At 37.7% G+C, this 19,881-nt stretch overlaps 1 protein-coding gene across 2 annotated transcripts in view; it reads right to left on the bottom strand.

Annotated features, from left to right (window-relative positions):
• NEBL (nebulette) overlaps positions 1-19,881 on the bottom strand; it is a 245,187-nt gene that overhangs the window by 12,605 nt on the left and 212,701 nt on the right. Inside the window, exons 6-8 of one of the 2 annotated variants that reach the window (XM_030971605.1) lie at positions 18,191-18,362; positions 14,252-14,344; positions 13,154-13,282 (exon numbers count right to left, since the gene is read on the bottom strand). In XM_030971605.1, coding sequence (XP_030827465.1) covers positions 13,154-13,282; positions 14,252-14,344; positions 18,191-18,362 — 394 coding nt within the window. The remainder of the gene's footprint in view (positions 1-13,153; positions 13,283-14,251; positions 14,345-18,190; positions 18,363-19,881) is intronic. The other variant, XM_030971606.1, reaches the window with a different exon arrangement.

Genomic DNA, 19,881 nt, shown 5'->3' with positions numbered 1-19,881 from the left:
CATTACAATCAGCTCACCCAAAACAGATCAAGCTGCTTGTGGGAATCATGCTCATCCACATATATGGAAATCCTTCCCCTTTTTTTTTGCCTTGCTACTGCTGTATTTTCCACAGGTTGCTACATTTGGCACAGGCTTCACAGACTTTCTTTAGAAAGCCTTCCCCATAGCTTTCAGTTCCTTTTTTCTTTTGCTCTTCCCTTAGAAATCCCCAGCTATGTCCCATGGAACAGAAGACATATCAGAGTGATACAATCACACGTGGGGAGATGTAGGTCCACAGGACACTTCTGGGCACTCATGTCACCCCATGTGCTGTCTACGTGCACAGGTCACTGTGCCTGAACTGCATAGCCCCTTTGACACCTCCCAGTGTAATACCTGGCCAAGGAAATACAATCTTAGGAAAAACAGGAAACAGAACTGTTACTGCTCTCTTAAAGCTGGGGGATAATAACAACTGACACCTTTTAAAGCCTTCTCCAGAAAGTGTTAAAGAGGTTTCTTTGATTACAAATTCTGGCAAGATAATTTTTTTATTTTCTATCAATTTCCCCAGATGCTGGCAGTTGCACACAATCAGTGAAATATTTAAAGTGAATGTTTTTCTCAAAGAAGCCTCTAGAAATAATATTGTCTGTCCCCATTTTAAATCAGGGCCAAATTTTCAGATAGGTTGAGTTTCTTCAGGCCTTGTCCTTTTAATTTTTATTTTGGGATGCATATTTTAATATACCTCTTTGACCAACCACAAACCCTCTAATTTCTCCTCTTTATTTCCCATGCTCTTGAGATGAGCTCAGCCCAGCACTACATTAATCATATAAGCAACTTGAGAAACAGGTTTAAGGAGAGATTTGGAGAAGGTCAACACATTCATTCTGCAGAAGTTCACATCCTGCCCAAGCATAAACAGCAGCATAAACTGAACATAATTGCTGCCAGCCAAGAATTTAGTAAGAGATTTAAAGAAGGCCCATATCACAGGCCAATCAGAAACAAGAATCTTGACACTTTGGCAACAAGTAAGGAAGGTAGATGTGATGAGGGTACAATGTTAAAAAGGCACAAAGGGCAGAAAAGTAACTTGACTGTTATGGCAGCTGAGCTTTTAGCAGACTTTTAAAGATGATGTGCTGAACAGCATTCTCTGCTGAAGAGTTTTGGAAGAATCCGGCAGGAGACATGAGGGGACTCACGATTCTCAAGGAGGTCACAGGCAGTCCACCCCTGGTGCCCGCTGCATATCTGAGGCTGGTTCCCAATGAGCTAAGACAGCCTAACACTTCTACTGCCCCTTCCTTCCTCTCAGCTAGGTTGTTCTTCTGCTGGCTTGGTGAGCTCAGCCAGGATTCAGATCAAATATAGAGCAAGGACAGAGGCAGGACCAAGTACCCAAGGCCACGGACAGCAGAGAGCAATGAACAGCTGGATCAGCTCAGCTGTTGCAAGGTATGTCCCCCTAAGCACCTCTCTTTTGTGCAAGCTGCCTCTGAATTAAAACCAAAGGAGCTGAGCCTCTCACAGATGCTTCCCTCCAGATGTCCCAGCACCCAGCTCCAAACAAAGCACCCCATGTAACACAGGTGCTTCTATGTGCTCACATGTGGCAGATACTGCTCAGCTACTTGTAAACTACTTGCATCCTAGGTCTCCATAATACTTGTAAAAAGTCATAGTGGAAGTTTAGAGAATATTAAGCCTAATGCAGCCAGCAAGAGTTGTTCACTTGACAGTAAAAACAGATGTCAGAGGACTTCAAATGCTTCAATGAGTGTGCAAGGATTGCCCAGGGAGGTTGATATGAGGTACAGAATTCTGCAGCAGCCCCATGGTGCTGAGCAAGGAGATGGTCTCTAAAGAATACAGTAAAAAAAGCTGTCACAGAAGTAGAGAAAACAAACAGAAGAGTACAGGAATGTTAGACAGATACAACATAACAAAAACCTCAGTAATAATTTTACAGTGCAGAACTTACTGCCAAGAATGCTCCTGACCCCAAATAGGAGGAAAACTTAAAAATAATCCCAAAGTAAAAAAAAATGTTAAAAATTGGGTAAAGAAACTTTTTTTTTTGCCAATCATATCAAAATATCTATAATTTTGAATCATTACAGTTTATGTGGCTCTTCAAAATTAAATATATTTCAACAAAAAGCTGTATTCCTTGTTTTAAAAATGTCAAGCTTCAACCTTAAAAATCTCAAATTGAAAATGTGGTCCTTTTGGCGTTGAGACATTAGTCACATGTAACCCTTCCTATAAAAAAGTTTGCCTTTTAAACTACTATCTTCTGATGAACATTGAAAAGTTCCCAGCTTATCTATTACAGGGGTTTTTTCTTGCTAATCAGAAAGAATAACACAGCACAGTCAAATTTACTGGGAGTAGTTCAGACTGTGTAAGCAATATAAAAAGCACTAACCTGAAGACTGAAGATGATGAGACCTGATACAGAAAAATGCTGTTTTTAGAACAGTAGAAAACACCATGGTAAGGCATCTTGGCATTTTTTCTTGTAAAAGTAACTTTCTCTTCATTTCTTTTGGTTTTTTTCCCTTCTTTTCCTTGCCCTTTACTGGTCAGTTAGCTTCCTTTCATGGATGTCTGAGCTACCAGGCTGGTTGCTCTCAGTGGTTCTGTCAGGAGCAGCAGTTTGTCTGCATGCTATCCATTACAGGAGTCAGTAATAGTTAGTAAATTGGAATATCAAAGCCAGATATAATTAGGTTGTCGAAATAACAACCTCAAAGTATGGCCTAATTCAGAGAGGGTGTTAATAAATATCTGCCATGCTCACTGACCTCATTAGAAGTGAAGGTCTGAACTACTTGGATTCAGTGGTAAATTCAGAATGTTACAGTTTAGGAAGTTTCCATAACCTAAATTCTAAAGATATAAGAAATAAGCTGTGCAATCTTCAAATACTTTTAAAAAAGATGGAGAGGAGGCCAACAAAATTACTGATCTTGTGTTTAAAATATCATTAATTATTCATCATGCAAAAAATCAAAACGTCTCTACTCTCATGACTACTTACTGGCATACTAGAGTTTATAAAATAACATATTTTAAACTAAACTTCATTAGTGTCATGATAAGACAAAGATTTTTTAAAGAATCATTATTTCAGCACACCATTTTATCAGCTAGCAATAATTAAGACTAACTATATTCTATGCACCACGTAAGCTGAAGTAGATTATTATGGGAAATGCAGAATCATGCAATTATAACTCTGGAGAACAATTTCAACACAAGAAATTAAAATTTGATTTAGAATGAAATTGAAACAGAAGATCTCACAAAGCTGTTGAGGATATGTCAGAGAAAACTGACATTTTGAAAGGAACAACAAAAAAATGTCTAGTGTGCTCATATGACACTGGAATCCTGTATTTTATTTCAGGTTTTAGGCAGGGGCTATCTCATGTTTCAGTCCAAAGTTCTTGATTTGTATGAACAAGCAATATCAGTAATAATAGTTAAGTTGGTCTTTGTTTTATAAGTCCATCATAAATCCAAAAGGAGATGAAGAGGGAATTTGAGAAATTCAGGACAGTGGAAGAACAGACAGAAACTGTCTCTCTAGTACATCATGGCCTATGTGTCTGGTGATTCAGACCTTCCCAATTCTTCACAATTTGAGGAATGATGGATCCACCAATTCCATTATATTCTTTTTCACGGTAAATTGTTTTCCAAGTTCCATTCTGGTCTCTCTGAGGGGTCTAAATCTCTGTATTTCAAAAGTCAGTCTCTCGTGGACTATTTTTTCCTTTAAAAAAAAGGAGTATGGCTCTCATTCCTCTTCACAGTAACTGCAAAATAACAATATATTTTTTATAATCCCAGGCTAGCACAGTCTCCTGAAGCCTTGTCTGCAAGCAATTACCAAATATCACAGTCTAGAGAAAAATGAAAGGAACCCAGGATGTCCTATTTTCTACAGTCAACATTAAAAGAAAGAGGACAGTCAACAGAACATCCATCCTCATCATAAAAAGACAATAACACAGGGAATATTTTTGCCAGAAAGAGACTGTGGATACTGCTTAGAGTACCGTTTTTATTGAGGTACAGGAATTGGAGGATACTGAGTAATAGCTCAACAGCTTTTGTGATCATTAACACACTACTGTCATAGTAAAGCATCGCAGAGCTCTAAAATATTAACTACACATAATTTAGTGCTCTGGCAACAGAGGAAGAGAAGAAGCCAAATCTCAAACAAGCCACAGAGTCCCTGCCTGTGTCTAACTCTGGATCAGTGAGGTGGTAAGTGGCAGCCGCATAGCTTGCAAAAAGCAAAAGCCAGCCCTGTTCTGGCAGAGCAGACAATTTTGATGTTCTGAAAATGGCATCAGCTTCCCCAGATTGCTTTTGGAATGGCCATTTAGGACTGCAAGACCATAAAAACTCAAAAGAATTGATTTGATAAATGTAATTCCATAGTAGCCTCTTTAAACAAAAACTTTTTCAAATTAAACAAGGGTGTTAAATGATCTCCCAGAAAATTCAGTAAAAAATTTCTAAGCATTATCAGCCTTTAAAAATATAGAAAAAGGCTGTTTCTAGCATTTATTCATACCAATGTTTTTTTCAGTTTTGCTAAAAAAAAAACACAAAATGAAACTGAACACAATATAAAATTACAATTTAGAATTAATTATATTAATTATCTTCATCCAACCTCTTTGAGCAGTTGTTTTGGGGATTTTAAAAGTTGTATGAATTCTATATCTGACTATTTAGAACTTTATGGCCAGCTACAACCATCTACTTCATTTAAAATTTATTTCACCTAAAATACAAACAATTTATCCCCCGTCCAGATTCCACTGACAAATTTTTACTACAGCACTGTAAAAGAGAAAATTACTTAAACTATTTTGCTTCTAACCCCAAAACTAAAGTCCTATTTGTTCCTAGTTTTGAATCCAAAAATGTAATTTTAGGGTTATTATGATGAACACAGAATATTTTAAACCAGTTAAATGTACTGACAAAAAAATTTGGTTTGATATTCAACTGCAAAATCTTTTCTAGGTGTTTAACTCACTCATTTTCCCCAAGAAAGCAAATTAAATACATTGAATACTCTATTGTAAACTGAGGAAAAAAGAATTACTAGCAGGGTATAGATTATATTTTGTCATAGGAATTTTTCTAGCAGTTCAAATATAAAAGCTCATTTTTTTCAGACACCACTACGAATATTAGTTTGGCATTTTCTTCAGTGGTAGCTGTGCAGTCCAAAGAGTTCAGCCTGTGTGTCTATTAGCAGCTGCTACGCCACAACCCTGGTACACAGCCCCCATTTGCCCACTGGTTCTGTGCTGGAACACAACCAAATCACAGGGCATCCTGCTTGGAATGTGAACAGCAGCCAGGGTTCAGTGTCACAAAAAACCTTAGTGCCACCTGACTTTTATACCTGACATTCAAACTAAGCTGTAGCCTGTCTCAGCTGAGACAACAATCTCCCTTTTCTCTCTTCACACACCAAACCACATTATTTTATTTATGAAGGCACAAAATGTCTTTAAGCCAGCCCAAGGCATGCTGAGTCCTAGTGGGGCCATGGTGTACCACAGGAAGCTGCAATTCCCACTTAAATTGTGAATAGGCACAGCTTTGCTCTAGGCTTCCTCACAAAAGGAAAGATTTAGGAAAATGAAGGTTACATGTTACATTACTCACATGCCTTCAACTCTAATTCGAATTCTCTTACATTTACTGAACATCTACTGTTGCCCTTGTGCCTTAGAGAGAGAAGCCTGCAAGTTCTTCTCACAGAATATGTGCCTTGATTTCTGTGCATGGATTTATTTGCATAGTGGGTATAACCAATCTGAACAGTGGTGAAAGCGTAGCATTAACCAGGATATGTATGTCACTGCACACAATTTTACTAATTATATTTATTGTCTACTGGATATAACATTCTCTGAAGTGTATCAAAAGCTGCTCTAGGGAACCACACTGAACAACTGAAACTACTCCTTGCCAAGGGAGCCATTAACACTTCCAACTGCTGAGTCACTTGGAAACTTCCTTTCCACTTTCTGCTCACCAACTGTTTAATGGAAAAGGGAACATCAAACTCAGACAGCTGGCAGAATAAACAGAAGGATCTCCCGAACTGCTGCTACACTACAGAAATGAAAAATGGGATCTCTTCTGGATTCTCCTCCACCTGGATGTGTGGGGATTGTCTTTTGATGCTGCCAGATGCCAAGAGTGTGGGAGAGAAGCATGGGAATTAAAGATAAGCATAAGGAATCTAAGCAAAAATATTTTGGAAGTATGAAATGTAAAGCTCTCCCTGGAACATTAACTCATCCTCAGTGAACACATACTGAATGAAAATGTGCTTTCAGATGAACCCATGATTTCTATCTTAATGTATTACAACCAGCATAAAATACTTTCGTTTTATTCCCAGCACCCTAAACCAGACCTTAATCAAAATTTAACTAAGCAATCACTTGAATTACTATATGAATTTTCAAGCTTTATGTTAAAAATCAGGTTTTACAGATACCTAATACCTCTTTGTGGTGAAAAGAATGAAATTTAATTTTCTATACTAATTTCTCTCATGTTCTGCATTAATGAAGCACTCAGCAGAGGACACTAAAAGTCCAATAGTCCAGACTGGGACAGAAAACTGATAATGCACAAGATAGTACATAAATGTAGTCCCAATGCCTTTCTGGATTCCTATATTTACATGCCTTAAAAGGCTTAAATGGATTATTCAGAGACAAAATTATATATTAAGCAGAAATCCCCTTATCATTTAAACACACAGAAATTAGCACATTTGTAGGGAACATACTCAACCTGTTTCTAACTGAAATCTAAATTCTTACAACTAACTTTGTCTTTACTTTTCCTTCTTACCTCAAATCTAGAGGTGAGAAGGTTTTTAACACCAGTGAGCCTCCTACTGTTTTCAAGAACTCCTCTAACTGTAATGATATTATTTTAAATCAGGAAAAAAATGCCCTTTGAACATTAGGAGTCACTGCAAAAAAGGAGGCAGAAGCTGAAACAGCAAAACACACCTCCTTCAAAATAAAGATGCAATTTTCAGAAGGGAGAGAGCTCTGTCTTGCTGCCTGAAAAACCATGTCCTTTTGGGGTACAATGTGGTTACAGCAAACCTTTACAAGGGAAACTATATAATTTCTGTAAAAATGTATTTGAGCATGGAAGACCAGGGTTCACTGGTTCTGAAAAGCAAGCTCTCTAACAAAGAAAACACTTCATGCTAAATAATTTGTGGCACCAGAGAGATTATGAATACATACATGCCCTTGTGTCTGTAGGACACAGAGGAGAACTATTTAGTTAAGTTCAAAAATATCACAGAAGTTTGTGGGTAATTTTTTTATTATTTAACTGCAAGCATTTGTAGTATATTACACACTTAAGAACAGAAAACCACCTGATTACCAAGATGGAAAAAACAGTTTTACCAAAATGCTGTTGAATGGAAGAAGACTAATTTTTTCCCACATGTTGGCTTTCAGGTTGGCAAACCTGCTGAGGGCTGGTTAAAGAAGGAAAACCAAAGTACCATCTAGTCTGAAATACAAAAAAGTCAGAAACAGATGTAAGAGTCTGGTGGCTAAGAGAAGTGTCAGTGTGACCCTCACTAAGAGGTACCACGAGTAGACAGAGAGCATCATTTTGATGTGTTCAGCCTTCTGTGGCAGGGCAGCCTGCTGACACACTTGAAAGAGGACAAGAAACCCACAAATGCCTACAGTTCTTCCCATGAACTGTACAATTCCTCTTCCTCTGAATGCCATGTTTGATTACTGGACTCTGGGGAATACTATGGAAACAGAGTTCAGCTACCTAGCAAAAAAGAACAATTCTCCCCTGACTGACAGAGAAGAAAATAAAACTGCTGTGTCATTCTGCCTGACCTCCCAGGATGGCAAAGCTTTGCAACTGAATATGAACATGAAGAGTGAAGGATTCCTGCCCTGTACTCCTGACACCTGAACTTGGACACAGAAGACAGATCTCTCTACTACAACATAAAGAGCAGTCAGATATTATTCCTTCTTTTCTCTTCAACTTGTCTTCTACTAACGTTGATTTTTCCCAACCTCAAAACCAGAGGGTTTTTTATAAAAATTCGCGGGAAGGACAGATCAAGGAAGGGAACAAAATCTGGTTTTCTTTCCTCTTCGTTCAGCTCTTGGCACAGGAGAAGAGTTAGGAACACTATCCCAATGCAAGAAGACTCTTTGGCTTCATACTGGGAAACATCTGCAATTCCAATGTGCGCAATAAAGAGGGATTTTCTCTATTTTATCCAAGTAGTTTGTAGCCTTCTGACCAGACTAACCAGCAGCAGAAGCAGCAGCGAAGTTCCTTGTCTTAGGATTTTCTGTGGTATATATGTGTGGGTGCCAAAGCCTCAGGCAAATCCTGTGAACAATCATTTTACATACAGAGTTATAGACATTGGTGTGTGCTAGGGGAAGAGAAGGAGACATCCTTGAAATTAATGTTTAGAATGTCAGTGTTGGGCTGAGGAATAAAAGGCCTCTCCTTGAGCTGGTACACAGAACAAGGCTGCTGCCAGTGACACACAACACCACCCAAGGTCTGTGTTTGCTCTTTGCAGGGCTGTGCTCCCACTGCAGCTCAAACAGCAGCTCTTCTACAACAACTCCTGCCCCAGCGAGGAAAGGAGGAAGATAACCCTGGAGTCTGAAGGAAGGGAGGGGAGCAGACTCAGCTGTTCTGGAGCCTTCCTCTTCAGAAGGTTCATATCACACAATGAGGACATGCCACTGGGGAGAGAGATTAAAGGACTTACTGTTTCTCATTGATTAAACCTCCACTCCAAGCTAGATAAAGACTTCAAGACTTTAGGAAAGAGACTGCAGCATTGTGTTTTATTCAGTCTTCATAGACTTTGGAATCATATTGACAGCAATGCCCATTGCTGTATTTATTCCTCAGAGGTTGATTGCACCAATTGTTTCTGTGTTGTTTTTTTGTTATGTAATATCAATCAAGTATCTAAGAAAAAATTCAGTTTTCTCATAGCAGTCTACTGGTTACTTTTAAGGCTGATAACAAAATAAGTGGAATTTCATTGAAATCTGTGTATTTGGGTTGTCAGTGTGAGTAAAAGAAGATAACTAAACAGGCAAAGACAGAGATTTGAGTGTTGCTGGCAGACTGTGTTTTCATTAACATAAAGACAGGAAGACCTTTAAACTCATATCAAGGGTCCTTTATGCTAATTCTCACTACTTGTGTGGTGGCAGCAGATGAACTGAGTCTGAAGAACTTGGGCTGAAGGAGTGAAAATAGCACACATGCAGCCAACCAGTAACATACTGGCTCCAGCCAAATACTTGAAATTTCAGCAATCCTATTAAAATCACAAAAAAAGGCCCTTGAAAATTCTATTCTAATATCCACTAAGGTTTCCTACATTACATGTGTTTTTGGGAGTACTGCAAAACTGATTTCCTACAGAATGATTTCTATGTATCTTTTAAGACAATATGGTGATGATGTAGAAAATAACCAAGAAACCATTTTTCTTCCCCACCAGAGTAACAATATATCCATAACTGAAAATGAACTGGCACTCATCTTTTATTTTTCTCCATCTACAGACAACAAACAATTTAAAATAAAAATAAACAGTCACTTATACTGAAAAAGTCCAAACCTACAGTCTGAAAAAATTTATGCATCATGTCAATATGCTGATACACACCTAGACAAAGGTGTACACACAAACTAGACGTTAAGAGGAAGTCAAAGGGGAGAAAAAAAAAGGTCAAATGCAAAAGAGGAGGAAACCAGCCCTGAAGGTTTCAACTAGAAACTTCCCAAAAGAGTGCCAGATTGGCAGAGGTGTTGAGCCATATTATTGAACCAAATAATTCTTTCCTGGAGCCTGAATGCAAATTAACAGGGCAGAACTTTACCTGAAGTGAAGGAAGGGGAGCAAGAGAGTGAGTGTGGAAAGAACTGGGAGAAAACCATTACAAAAGGCTGCATGGAAAATCAGGGCAGACAGAAAAGACTTCATAAAAAATCTAAATAAAACCCAAAACACAACAGTTGAGATATTTTTCAGACAGAATGCTGTCAAAAGAGACCTAAACTTCAGAACTTTGCTGATTTTTCCTAGTGTTCTGTAGAGAAAAAAACTGCCTGGTCTGTCTTTATAAGCAAAAATAAATCTGACATCCATGTATCTCAACCACTCTTTCTGAAGGAAAAAATCTGAAGAACCCTTCCAAAAGTAAAGGTTTCCATGCCTGAGAAGTTGCAACATCAGTGTTAAAAGCAGAACTAAAGGAGAGAAATCATTAGTTTCTATTCCTTTTTAGCCAAGTTGAAAATAATTACTCACTGCCGGTGAGATTTTGCAAAAATGTGGCACCCAGTGTTTCAGTGAAGTCCTACAGAATGGCTTGCAGGTACAAAGACAATCTTTGTTAGGCAATAACTAATTACAAAGTATTTAGGCAGACTGGGAAGCTCTAGTGCAATGCCCTCTGTTCAGTGTGGCAAAAATCCTCAAAGGTACCACAAAGTAATAAAGTCAACCCTGAAAAGCAATCACAGAAAGAAGCTGTAAAAAAAGACACACAAAGTTGACAAGTAATTTCAAAAAGATTATTAAAATGAAAGCCCATGAACTGCATCAGCTTACTGAAAAGTGTTAATAATTGTTTCCCATTCAATTTTACCTGCAATACTCTAAAATACTCTAACAGGGAATTTTCTGAACTTACATCAGGCAAAAACCTACTGATTTTGTAGAGAAGGACCCATGGTTCAGCTCAACATCATAATCTAAAATAACAGTCAGGGAACAAAATAGAAAGAAGTAATTCTAATGAACAATGTTAGCAGCTCCCCTGTGATGTTATTACTGAAATTCTCCAAGAGAAGAGAGAGTTATTTAGATCTGAATAAGCCTTTAATATCTGGTATTAAGTCAGAGACCCAGCTAAGGCCTGGAAGAGGTAGTTAAGGAACAATTCCATCAGCTGTGGCAAGTGAAGATTTGAATTATGCGTCAAATATCAGTAAAGGTATCCAAACTAAAGCAGCAATTGAACAATGTAGGGATATGCAAAATATGATGAGACAAGGCCAAAGACACTTGGAGATTGTAAAATTGGTTACAGGTCTCCAACTGTCTTTCACGTTGGCATGCCATCAGATAGAACAATGGCCAATGAGAAACCCTGCTGATCTAAGAGTGCATACTCCACCAGAAACGGCCATGGAATCTCACCAAAATAGATTTGGTTCTCATTTATGGTATAAGAAACATTGTATAAAGGTCATGGGCAAACTTGTCTTGTGGCTATGACCTTTTGAATGGGATGAAAAGATTCACATTTTTGGCCAAAGATGCTATCTTCTGCTAGTTCTCCCTAAGTGTGTTCACAGAAATGGCATTTTCTTGTAAATCATTAGAATTATGTTCACTTACTTAGCTGTGGCACTTATTTCTTCCCTGCAATGGGAGCTGTCTACAGGTGCTCAAATCCTGGCTGGTCAGCTGGGTTAAAATGGAAAAACAACCTCTTGCTAAAATATGTTGATCTTGGGAATGATCTATTCAAGACATCACCACAACAATAGATTCAAATAGAGCCACAAAAAGCAAGCTTACTAGTGCCAGAAGTACCACGAAAATAAAGCCCGTTTCCCATTCTCAAGAAGTAAAAAATATCTGTTGAAAATCAAATCAAGCTGACAAAGCAATGTGGAAATGGTTTGGAATACTTCCAAAGAAAAGATCAGAACAGCTACAGACAAACAATGTGCACTGGACTGTGAAGCCCACTTTGCACCATCACAGGAAGAGAAAAAACAACATAAATGTGCATTATTGTTCTCATCTATTAAAAGAGTTGAGAGTATAGTTAAAATACCAAATAAAGATAGTCAAACATGATAAAAGGCAGTACATTCCTGTCACAGATATGTATTTCTTTGTCCAGAGTTAGCACTGCAGCCTGAACACCTTCTCCCTCACCCATTCTTAATCAGAGCTGCTTGTATGTATTTACACAGCACCCATAAAAAGGTAGACTCCATAAGCACCAACCACCACAGTAACATATTACTCCAGTGAATGGGAGAACATAAACAAGTGCAGTCTACAATTAAGATGCCTTAAAAATCTTTTAAAAGCATGGGTAATTTAATGTTGTGTAAGCAACTAATTGGTTTCTTACAAGAAAAAAGAAAGCAACCCTTTGAATAACCTTTCCAATGCAACATTTTTTCACAACTGAGAAGCAGAAATCACTGCTTTTAAGAAACATCTATTTAGAATGCAATGATTCAGAATATTTTCAATTCATTTCATTAGTCAAGTCTAGTACATACTGTAACACCACTAGGATGACTAGACCCTTATTTATCATTTTCCTAAATTTTCTTCTAATCAACAGCATCAAACAGGTACACAATGTGGGTTTGTACCTGAGAATGCAGCGTCATCAAAGTATCCTAATATTAATCCATGTTAAACCATAACAGACTACATAAACTTCCCAGCTGAATGTTAACCCTGGTTCTCAAGCTACTGAGAGCATGAGAAAATTTAGTTATGTGAGAAAGAGAGAACACAATAAAATTCCTTGGATTTTTTTTAAAAGATAAAAACAGAGAGCCACAGAAACCTGCATAGTTGAATATGGGAAAAAGTACTTTAGTCACTAAAATACTATGATATACTTGATTTACCCACTGAAAAGCCCAAGGCAAATATGGTTTTTTCAGGTTAAAGGTGTATTTCATTCAGTTACATTGTGTAGTTCAAGAGAAAAAATAGAAACAGATTCATGTACATTTTGCAAAGCACAACACACTTTCTTTAAAGCACAGTAAATAGGAGTTAACAGGGCTTTGGAGCCAACAGCATCACCAAAACTGAAAGAGAATTCACAATAGAATGATATGGCACACAGAAACTGTGCAGTCTTCCTTTGCTTTCTCTGTCAATCAGTCAATAGTTCACAAAACTTCTACTTGTGACTACACAAGGATAAGGAGTTAATACAGGCCTGTGAAGTCTCAACACACTGCAATGGTGTTGTTAGTGAAAAAAGGTGGGAATAAAGGGTACCTCCTTCATCAGATGGCCTTGTTATCTCACTGCAGTAAGAAAAGGTAGGGTTCGTGTCAGAGCCATCTGACTTATAATCTCCCAGACTGGTAGAATGTAAATACTGCTTACTGTAACGGCTTGCTCTTTCTACAAAGGTAGAAAGAAATAAAGAATATCACAGTAAATAGATGATGGAAGTGCAAAGACAAGCAACAACATAAACCCCACCACTGCTAACATTGTTATTCATACTCTGATGGCATTAAAATTAGAGAAAAGTAAATTCTTTGCAATTTTGTTTCCATTTTGAGCATCATTAGTTCCAAAGCTTGCTTTAAAATCTAATGCAACTAAGCTTGTTCTTTGCTTTAAAAGAATAGCAGAAATGGAAGGTGGTATTGAGATACCGGAAATGGAAGGGATAAAGATAAAGAATACAAAAATTTCCAGTGGGAAATCAAATTATTCCTTTATCCCAGCATGCATACAAGTGCATGTGGAAATACAGCTGTATGTTGATCAAAAGAATATTTAAAGACCCAAAGTAGCAAAGGAAATGCATGTGAAAAATTACACATTCAAAATAAACACTCTTATGCAGGAAAAGAATCAATAAACTTGTAAAGCCAAAACCCACTCCCTGTTATTACATTACTTTCTCTCCTTTTCCATGTATCCTAAAATTATTAACATCTTGGATTTCAAAAAATAGAACAAAGCATAATGTCATGTGCCATATAGGCAAAACGTGCACAGAAAAGAAATCAATTTTGTAAATAGGTCACTTTCTCTAACTCTGAAATTTTATAAGGTCCAACTATTTGAAAATTCTACTTACAGCAAGGACAAAGTAGGTCAATGCTTTTTAAATGGCTACTTGTAAGTGGCATGAATAACTTGTTAAGATAAGATTTATTTCACTATTTCTTATCTGCACATGTGATTACAGGTGAAGTTCCTGTAAAATACTGCTTTTAAACTGTAACAGTTATAAATATATATACAAGTATGCTTATAAAACATGTGGCTGGCATATTACCTGAAAATTTACAGTATCAACTTAGTTTCACAAACATGAAAAGCTGAACTGGGGAAAAGTCAGGATATAAGCAATACCAGAAAGCATATGCAGACTCCTAGACTGAATATTGTCCTCCAGAGGATCAATGTCGAAGATGGAGCCAGGATCTGTGCGCCAAACTTTAAGATCTTTTTCCAAAGCACAGAAAGTATAAGACAGACAAACAACAAAGGAAGTAAAAGCATGAAAGGAATGAGATTTAACAATCAATAATCAATCTCCTTCATCTAGAAATTACCTAGATATTCACTTGAAGATATCAGAAAGCCTAATTTCCTGCTTAAAAGAACTTAGTGCATTAATTTTAAGCACTGACATTACTTTGGGGAGACTTTTGCTCCAAATTTTTTGCATTTTCTAAACATGACCATAGTATGTTCTTAAGTCTAAATAAATGGAAATCAGTTAATTATCACATATTAGAGCTCTCTTCCAGCAGCAGAACCAAAATCATCAGAGCTGTTTTATTTCCCCAGTTCACCAGCAGCATCCTTATGTGTGGACATGCTGCAGTGTATATCCCTGTTGCTGACAGCTGGCAGTATACAACTCCACAGCTGACAGAGACACTACAGACTCTCCTCTGCATACAGCAGAGATCATGTCAGCATAAGAAGAATCAGGGCCATAGCTCACCCAAAATAAATTTCTACTAGTTGCTTAATTCATGTAAACTCAAAAGTATCTATCTTTCTTCATTAATATTAAAAAAATGAACTAAGGTGACAAATTCAGCTGTAGAAATCTGCATTGTACACATCTACCATAGGATAAAATTACATCCACTCTTGAACTTAACAAGTAATTCCCTGTGCCAGTGTGTGCCCAGGTGGCCAAGGCAGCCAATGGCATCCTGGCCTGGATCAGCAATGGAGTGGCCAGCAGGACCAGGGCAGTGATCATCCCCCTCTACTTGGCACTGGTGAGGCCACACCTCAAACCCTGCATTCAGTTCTGGGCCCCTCAGTTCAGGAAGGACATTGGGGCGCTGGAGAGAGTCCAGAGAAGGACAATGGAGCTGGGGAAGGGTCTGGAGCACAAGTCTGATGAGGAGAAGCTGAGGCAGCTGGGAGTGTTTAGCCTGGAGAAAAGGAGGGTCGGGTGACCTTGTCATTTTCTACAACTACCTGAAAGAAGCTGGAGTGATGTGGGAATAGGTCCCTTCTCCCATGTAACAGGATGTGAGAAAATGGCCCCAAGTGTGCCAGGGGAGGCTTATATATTGGACATTAAGAAAAGGTTCTTCACTGAAAGGGTTGTCAAGCACTGGAACAGGCTGCCCAGGGAAGTGGCTGAGTTACCATCCCTGGAGATATTTAAAAGATGTATTGACATGATGCTTGTGGACATGGTTTTGTGGTAGGCTTGACAGTCCTGGGTTAATGGTTGCGTTTGATGGTCCTAATGGTCTCTGCCAATCTAAATGATTTTATGATATTAGATATGTCTAAAATTAATAAATCTTTTAATCTCTTCAAACCAGTTTCAACTAAAACCTTGATGTAAAATATAACCAGTCAAAGCACAAATCTATGAGATCACACATTTTTACTATAGTTTCTTCTTGGGCAGACCTGGCTGCAAGATTTACTCCCTATTCTGTAAGTAGGAAAAAAACTGTCTTCCCAGCTTTGTTCTTTTGCTGGTTTGAGAGGTACCAAGCTAAGTAATGGGTTGCAGGTAAAGTAGGACTGTGAGGACCCCAAACATTTCATGTTTCAAATGATTAATAGCCTAGATGCAATGGAAAGAAGAGACAGAGCTAACAAAATTAACCCCATGGCTTTAGAATACATTCAATGTATGTACATTACACTTTATCTACCACAACTCCCATAAGGTGAGGCGTAGCGCTAACTCCTTCCTGGCAAGATAAACTAAAGCTAACTCAAAGTCTTTTGATAAACAATATGTTAGTCCTAATGGAGACAAATTAAGCACCTACATAAAGTACTGACAGGCATGAGAAGGGGTAGGGGAATTGGTGAACGCCCAACTGTCCTGTTTGATCATGCCTTAGCAAGTGAAAATATAAGTATGGCTTCATGGCAGCACCAGCGCAAGAGTCATTGATTTGTATTGATTTTATCCATCTCTGTAGTCTGAAATAACATACATAGAATCAGAATCTTGGCAATATATAAGACAAAACAGTTTTCATTCCCTGGTAGCTTTTGCCAAGGTAAAATATCCTTATATTCATGTGAGAATTGTGGTTTCTCTTTAGTAACAGATCCAAAGCTCACCAACATCAATTTACCTTGATGGGTTTAGAATAGCTTAGTAGGGTTAAAACTAGTGTCTATTTGCCAGAATAGTGTCATTAATTTTAGCAACCAGGCATTTGAAAGAGTAGCTCTAGTTTCACCAATAATACATTAAAAATCAACCAGAGGGATTCTGACACACTTTTCCTAACTGGCTGAACAATTTACAGCTACAAAAAATACTCACGAGAGTCCTAAGTACGTTTTTCAGTTTGCACATTTTTCTTTGAGCTGCCAAGGACATTTCACAAGCAGGGAGCTCACTGCTTCTTTTTAAATGAGTAGATATTATAATTGCAATTTAATTCCAAAAAAAGTTCTAGCTGAAATAGTCATGGCCTTTTTCCTTTAAATAGTTGTACAATTTTTGCTGTTTGGCAGGCATGGGAAATTAAGAATTTCTTTGTGTTTTGATAGTGGAGTATTTTTAGATGATAAATAATTATATATATTTCAGTTCTTACAGCTCACGAATCTATCTCAGGAATCCTTCATTCCAATCTGCCTGTCCTAGCAAGGCTTCAGCTGCTGAACATGGGATTGCACACATGGTTCTTACACAGGGCTAGAGCACACATGGAATGCAGCAGAGAGCAGGAGGCTTGTAGCATACACTAAAGAGCAAATTGCAAATTGAAAGTTACACTGCAATTTCACAGAAGTCCTTTTCTTTCTCTTTGGCTGCACCACAACTATGAAAGTGAGCAGTGATGGAAGATCATCAGCATCTGTCCCAGAAAGAGCTCTCTTAACACACACTTTTGGGAAACCCCTTCTCATATACTGCAGCTACAGACACATAGAGGATGGCAACAAAAAAGGGAAGAAATAAACTTCCTTATGTGGGGGAGACTTATTCGAGGACTTTAAGGAACAGACTGAAAAAGTATCTGCCAGGAATAACATAGTTAACCTTGCTGTAGGCAGGAGGACGGCCTGTGTGACCAACGTTAGTCCATTTCACCTGCAATTTCTCTGGGTTTTGAGATGCAAACTTAAAGTCAGCCTCACTGTTATCACTATATATGAAATAATTTAGAGTGCTATCTCAGTATGGCTCTTTTTGTACGTAGATCCTCTGGGGATCATGGCTGCAAAGCACAGAAAAAACATAAATGGGGGACACAAAAAACGAAAGGAAATGAGAAGGAAAAAAAAATATTACCGCTTCCTTTGCCATAGCAGACTTGCTGACTTTTCAGCAATTTCAAATATCCACTTTGATTTTTAAACAGAGCTCATTATGATTATGCCAAATAATACCGTTATGCAATACCTTGTCTTTACATATGAATCTAATCTGTATTCTACCCCTTGAACATCCATCTTTATCTTGGGCCATCTTTCAGAACATCACTTCTCAACACTGGTAGTTGGCTTACCAGAGATCTAATGAGTTAGTGATGAATTACAGCTTGAAGTATTTTTTGTGTACAATTGTAAAACTTTGACCTTCCTTTTAGAGTCAAAATTCAAATTTAAAGTAATATTAACAACTATCCATGTTTTTTTTTAATGTTACAGATCAAAAAACAATATATCTCCCATTCATTCCCATTATGACTTCTCTAGAAGCTGACATGGAACCCGCAGTTCAACCATAAGTTTCATGGCGAGAAAAGAGAGAAAATGGAATCTGGAGAGCACAAACAGGGGCTTTTATCTTCCCCACCATGCCTTCAATAACAACAGTATTTAACAGCTTACCAACAATTATTCCAGGTCTTCTGTCCATTTCAACAATATGTGGATGCACACCTTTGTATGCTGCATCACTCACAATTTGGGTGTTTTTTCGTACACGCTCTGTTATAGGATCATCTACCACTGGGGTGAAGCCTCTTCCCTTTGTCTTCTCAAAATCTTCATGATATTTTACCTAGGAAAACAAGGAGAATTACATTTTTCCCCAGGTTGCAATTGACAGCAAATGGTTATTCTGTGCAAGAATACATATATGTTTGGTTTATGAGGCACTCGTATACTTTGACTTTGCACCATAACAGAATTATTAAACACATAAGATAGGCCAGCCAAGTATTTTCTATCACCTTAACTAGTTTTTATGATATTTTATTATCAAATTTGCATTTCTTGTCCATTGATACTGAGTTAGGCACTAGCTTAAGCAGCAAAGCATCGTCTTACTATCACACAGGACACAAAACAGCCCTGCCCTCAGGAGGTCATCTGGTGCATTCCCTTCTTCTCAAAGACAGGATAGCTGTCTACTGATGCAGACAAATACATCAGTCAGTAAAAACATTCCAGCAGTAGTAGTTCTAAAGAACTCAAGCATTTTCATTTACTGATAATTTTGACTACTTGCACAGTATCACACAAAATGTATATTTTGCCCTTTTGTTTTATCATATGTCAGCTGGCTTTAAAAATAGGTTTTTAGAAAGAACAACAGTTATTCTAAACTGCTTGCTTTAAAAGAAAATATTAGAAAAAAGGACATTAGAATAGAAAGTGTTACAGCACCAAGTGTTGGAACAAAACCTCAGTATTAGTAAGAGTTATAAAGGTAGTACTGCTTATTAGGTATATTTACATTATAAATAACTTAATCATCAATTCATTAAATTGACAAACATTCTCACACAAGCTGATGCACACAAAACAACTCATTCCAAGAACCAAAGTCACGCAGAAACCAGGAACATGCACAGGCACAAGGTGAAGTGTGTCACCTAATCCAGCGAAATTGTGATGCTCAAATGATGTGTGTACATTTTTAAAGGAAAAAAAACCAAAAAAAATGGACATTTAACTGTTAGAAAACTGTTTATTAGTATTTTGAAAATGTTCATTACACTCCTATGCAGTTAGCAACACTCCCTCTACAGGTGTAAGAAGAAAATATTCCTTCCATACCTGAGGAGAGATTTTCATTAGTTACCTATATTAATGGAAGGCAAAGTCCAGTGGAAATCAAGTGCCATTCCTTAGAAGGCTCTAGTCACAGGAAGAAAGTACCCTACCATTGAGATGTTGTTTTGTGTTTCTTTGACATGCCTTAGCTCAGGTGTGTCTAGAAGCACACTACGTCTACCTTTCATCTGCCTCTGATCACTGCTGTACTTGACCTGAAAAACAGCAACAACAGCACAGGTGAATTTTTTTTGCTTACAGAAGGAAGGATGGTGAGAATCATCAGTACTTTTCCAAACCACAATGCCCAACAGTTCTTTCTTTAACTCATGTGCCAGTAAATTATTTCACAATGAGGATACAGATGAGCTTGTATATTGGTAAGGCCAAAAGGCACACTTATTCCATCAATCATTTACTCAAAATAAAGTATTCATTTAAAAGCTGAAATTTGTGACTGTTTGAATGACATTAGGGAAATAATTCATTTATCAACTGAAAAATAAGATAAACACTAAGAA

This window comes from Camarhynchus parvulus, chromosome 2 (genome assembly GCF_901933205.1).
Source record: "Camarhynchus parvulus chromosome 2, STF_HiC, whole genome shotgun sequence".
In the NCBI taxonomy this organism is placed as follows: Eukaryota; Metazoa; Chordata; class Aves; order Passeriformes; family Thraupidae; genus Camarhynchus; species Camarhynchus parvulus.
This window is presented reverse-complemented; position numbering and strand designations above follow the sequence as displayed.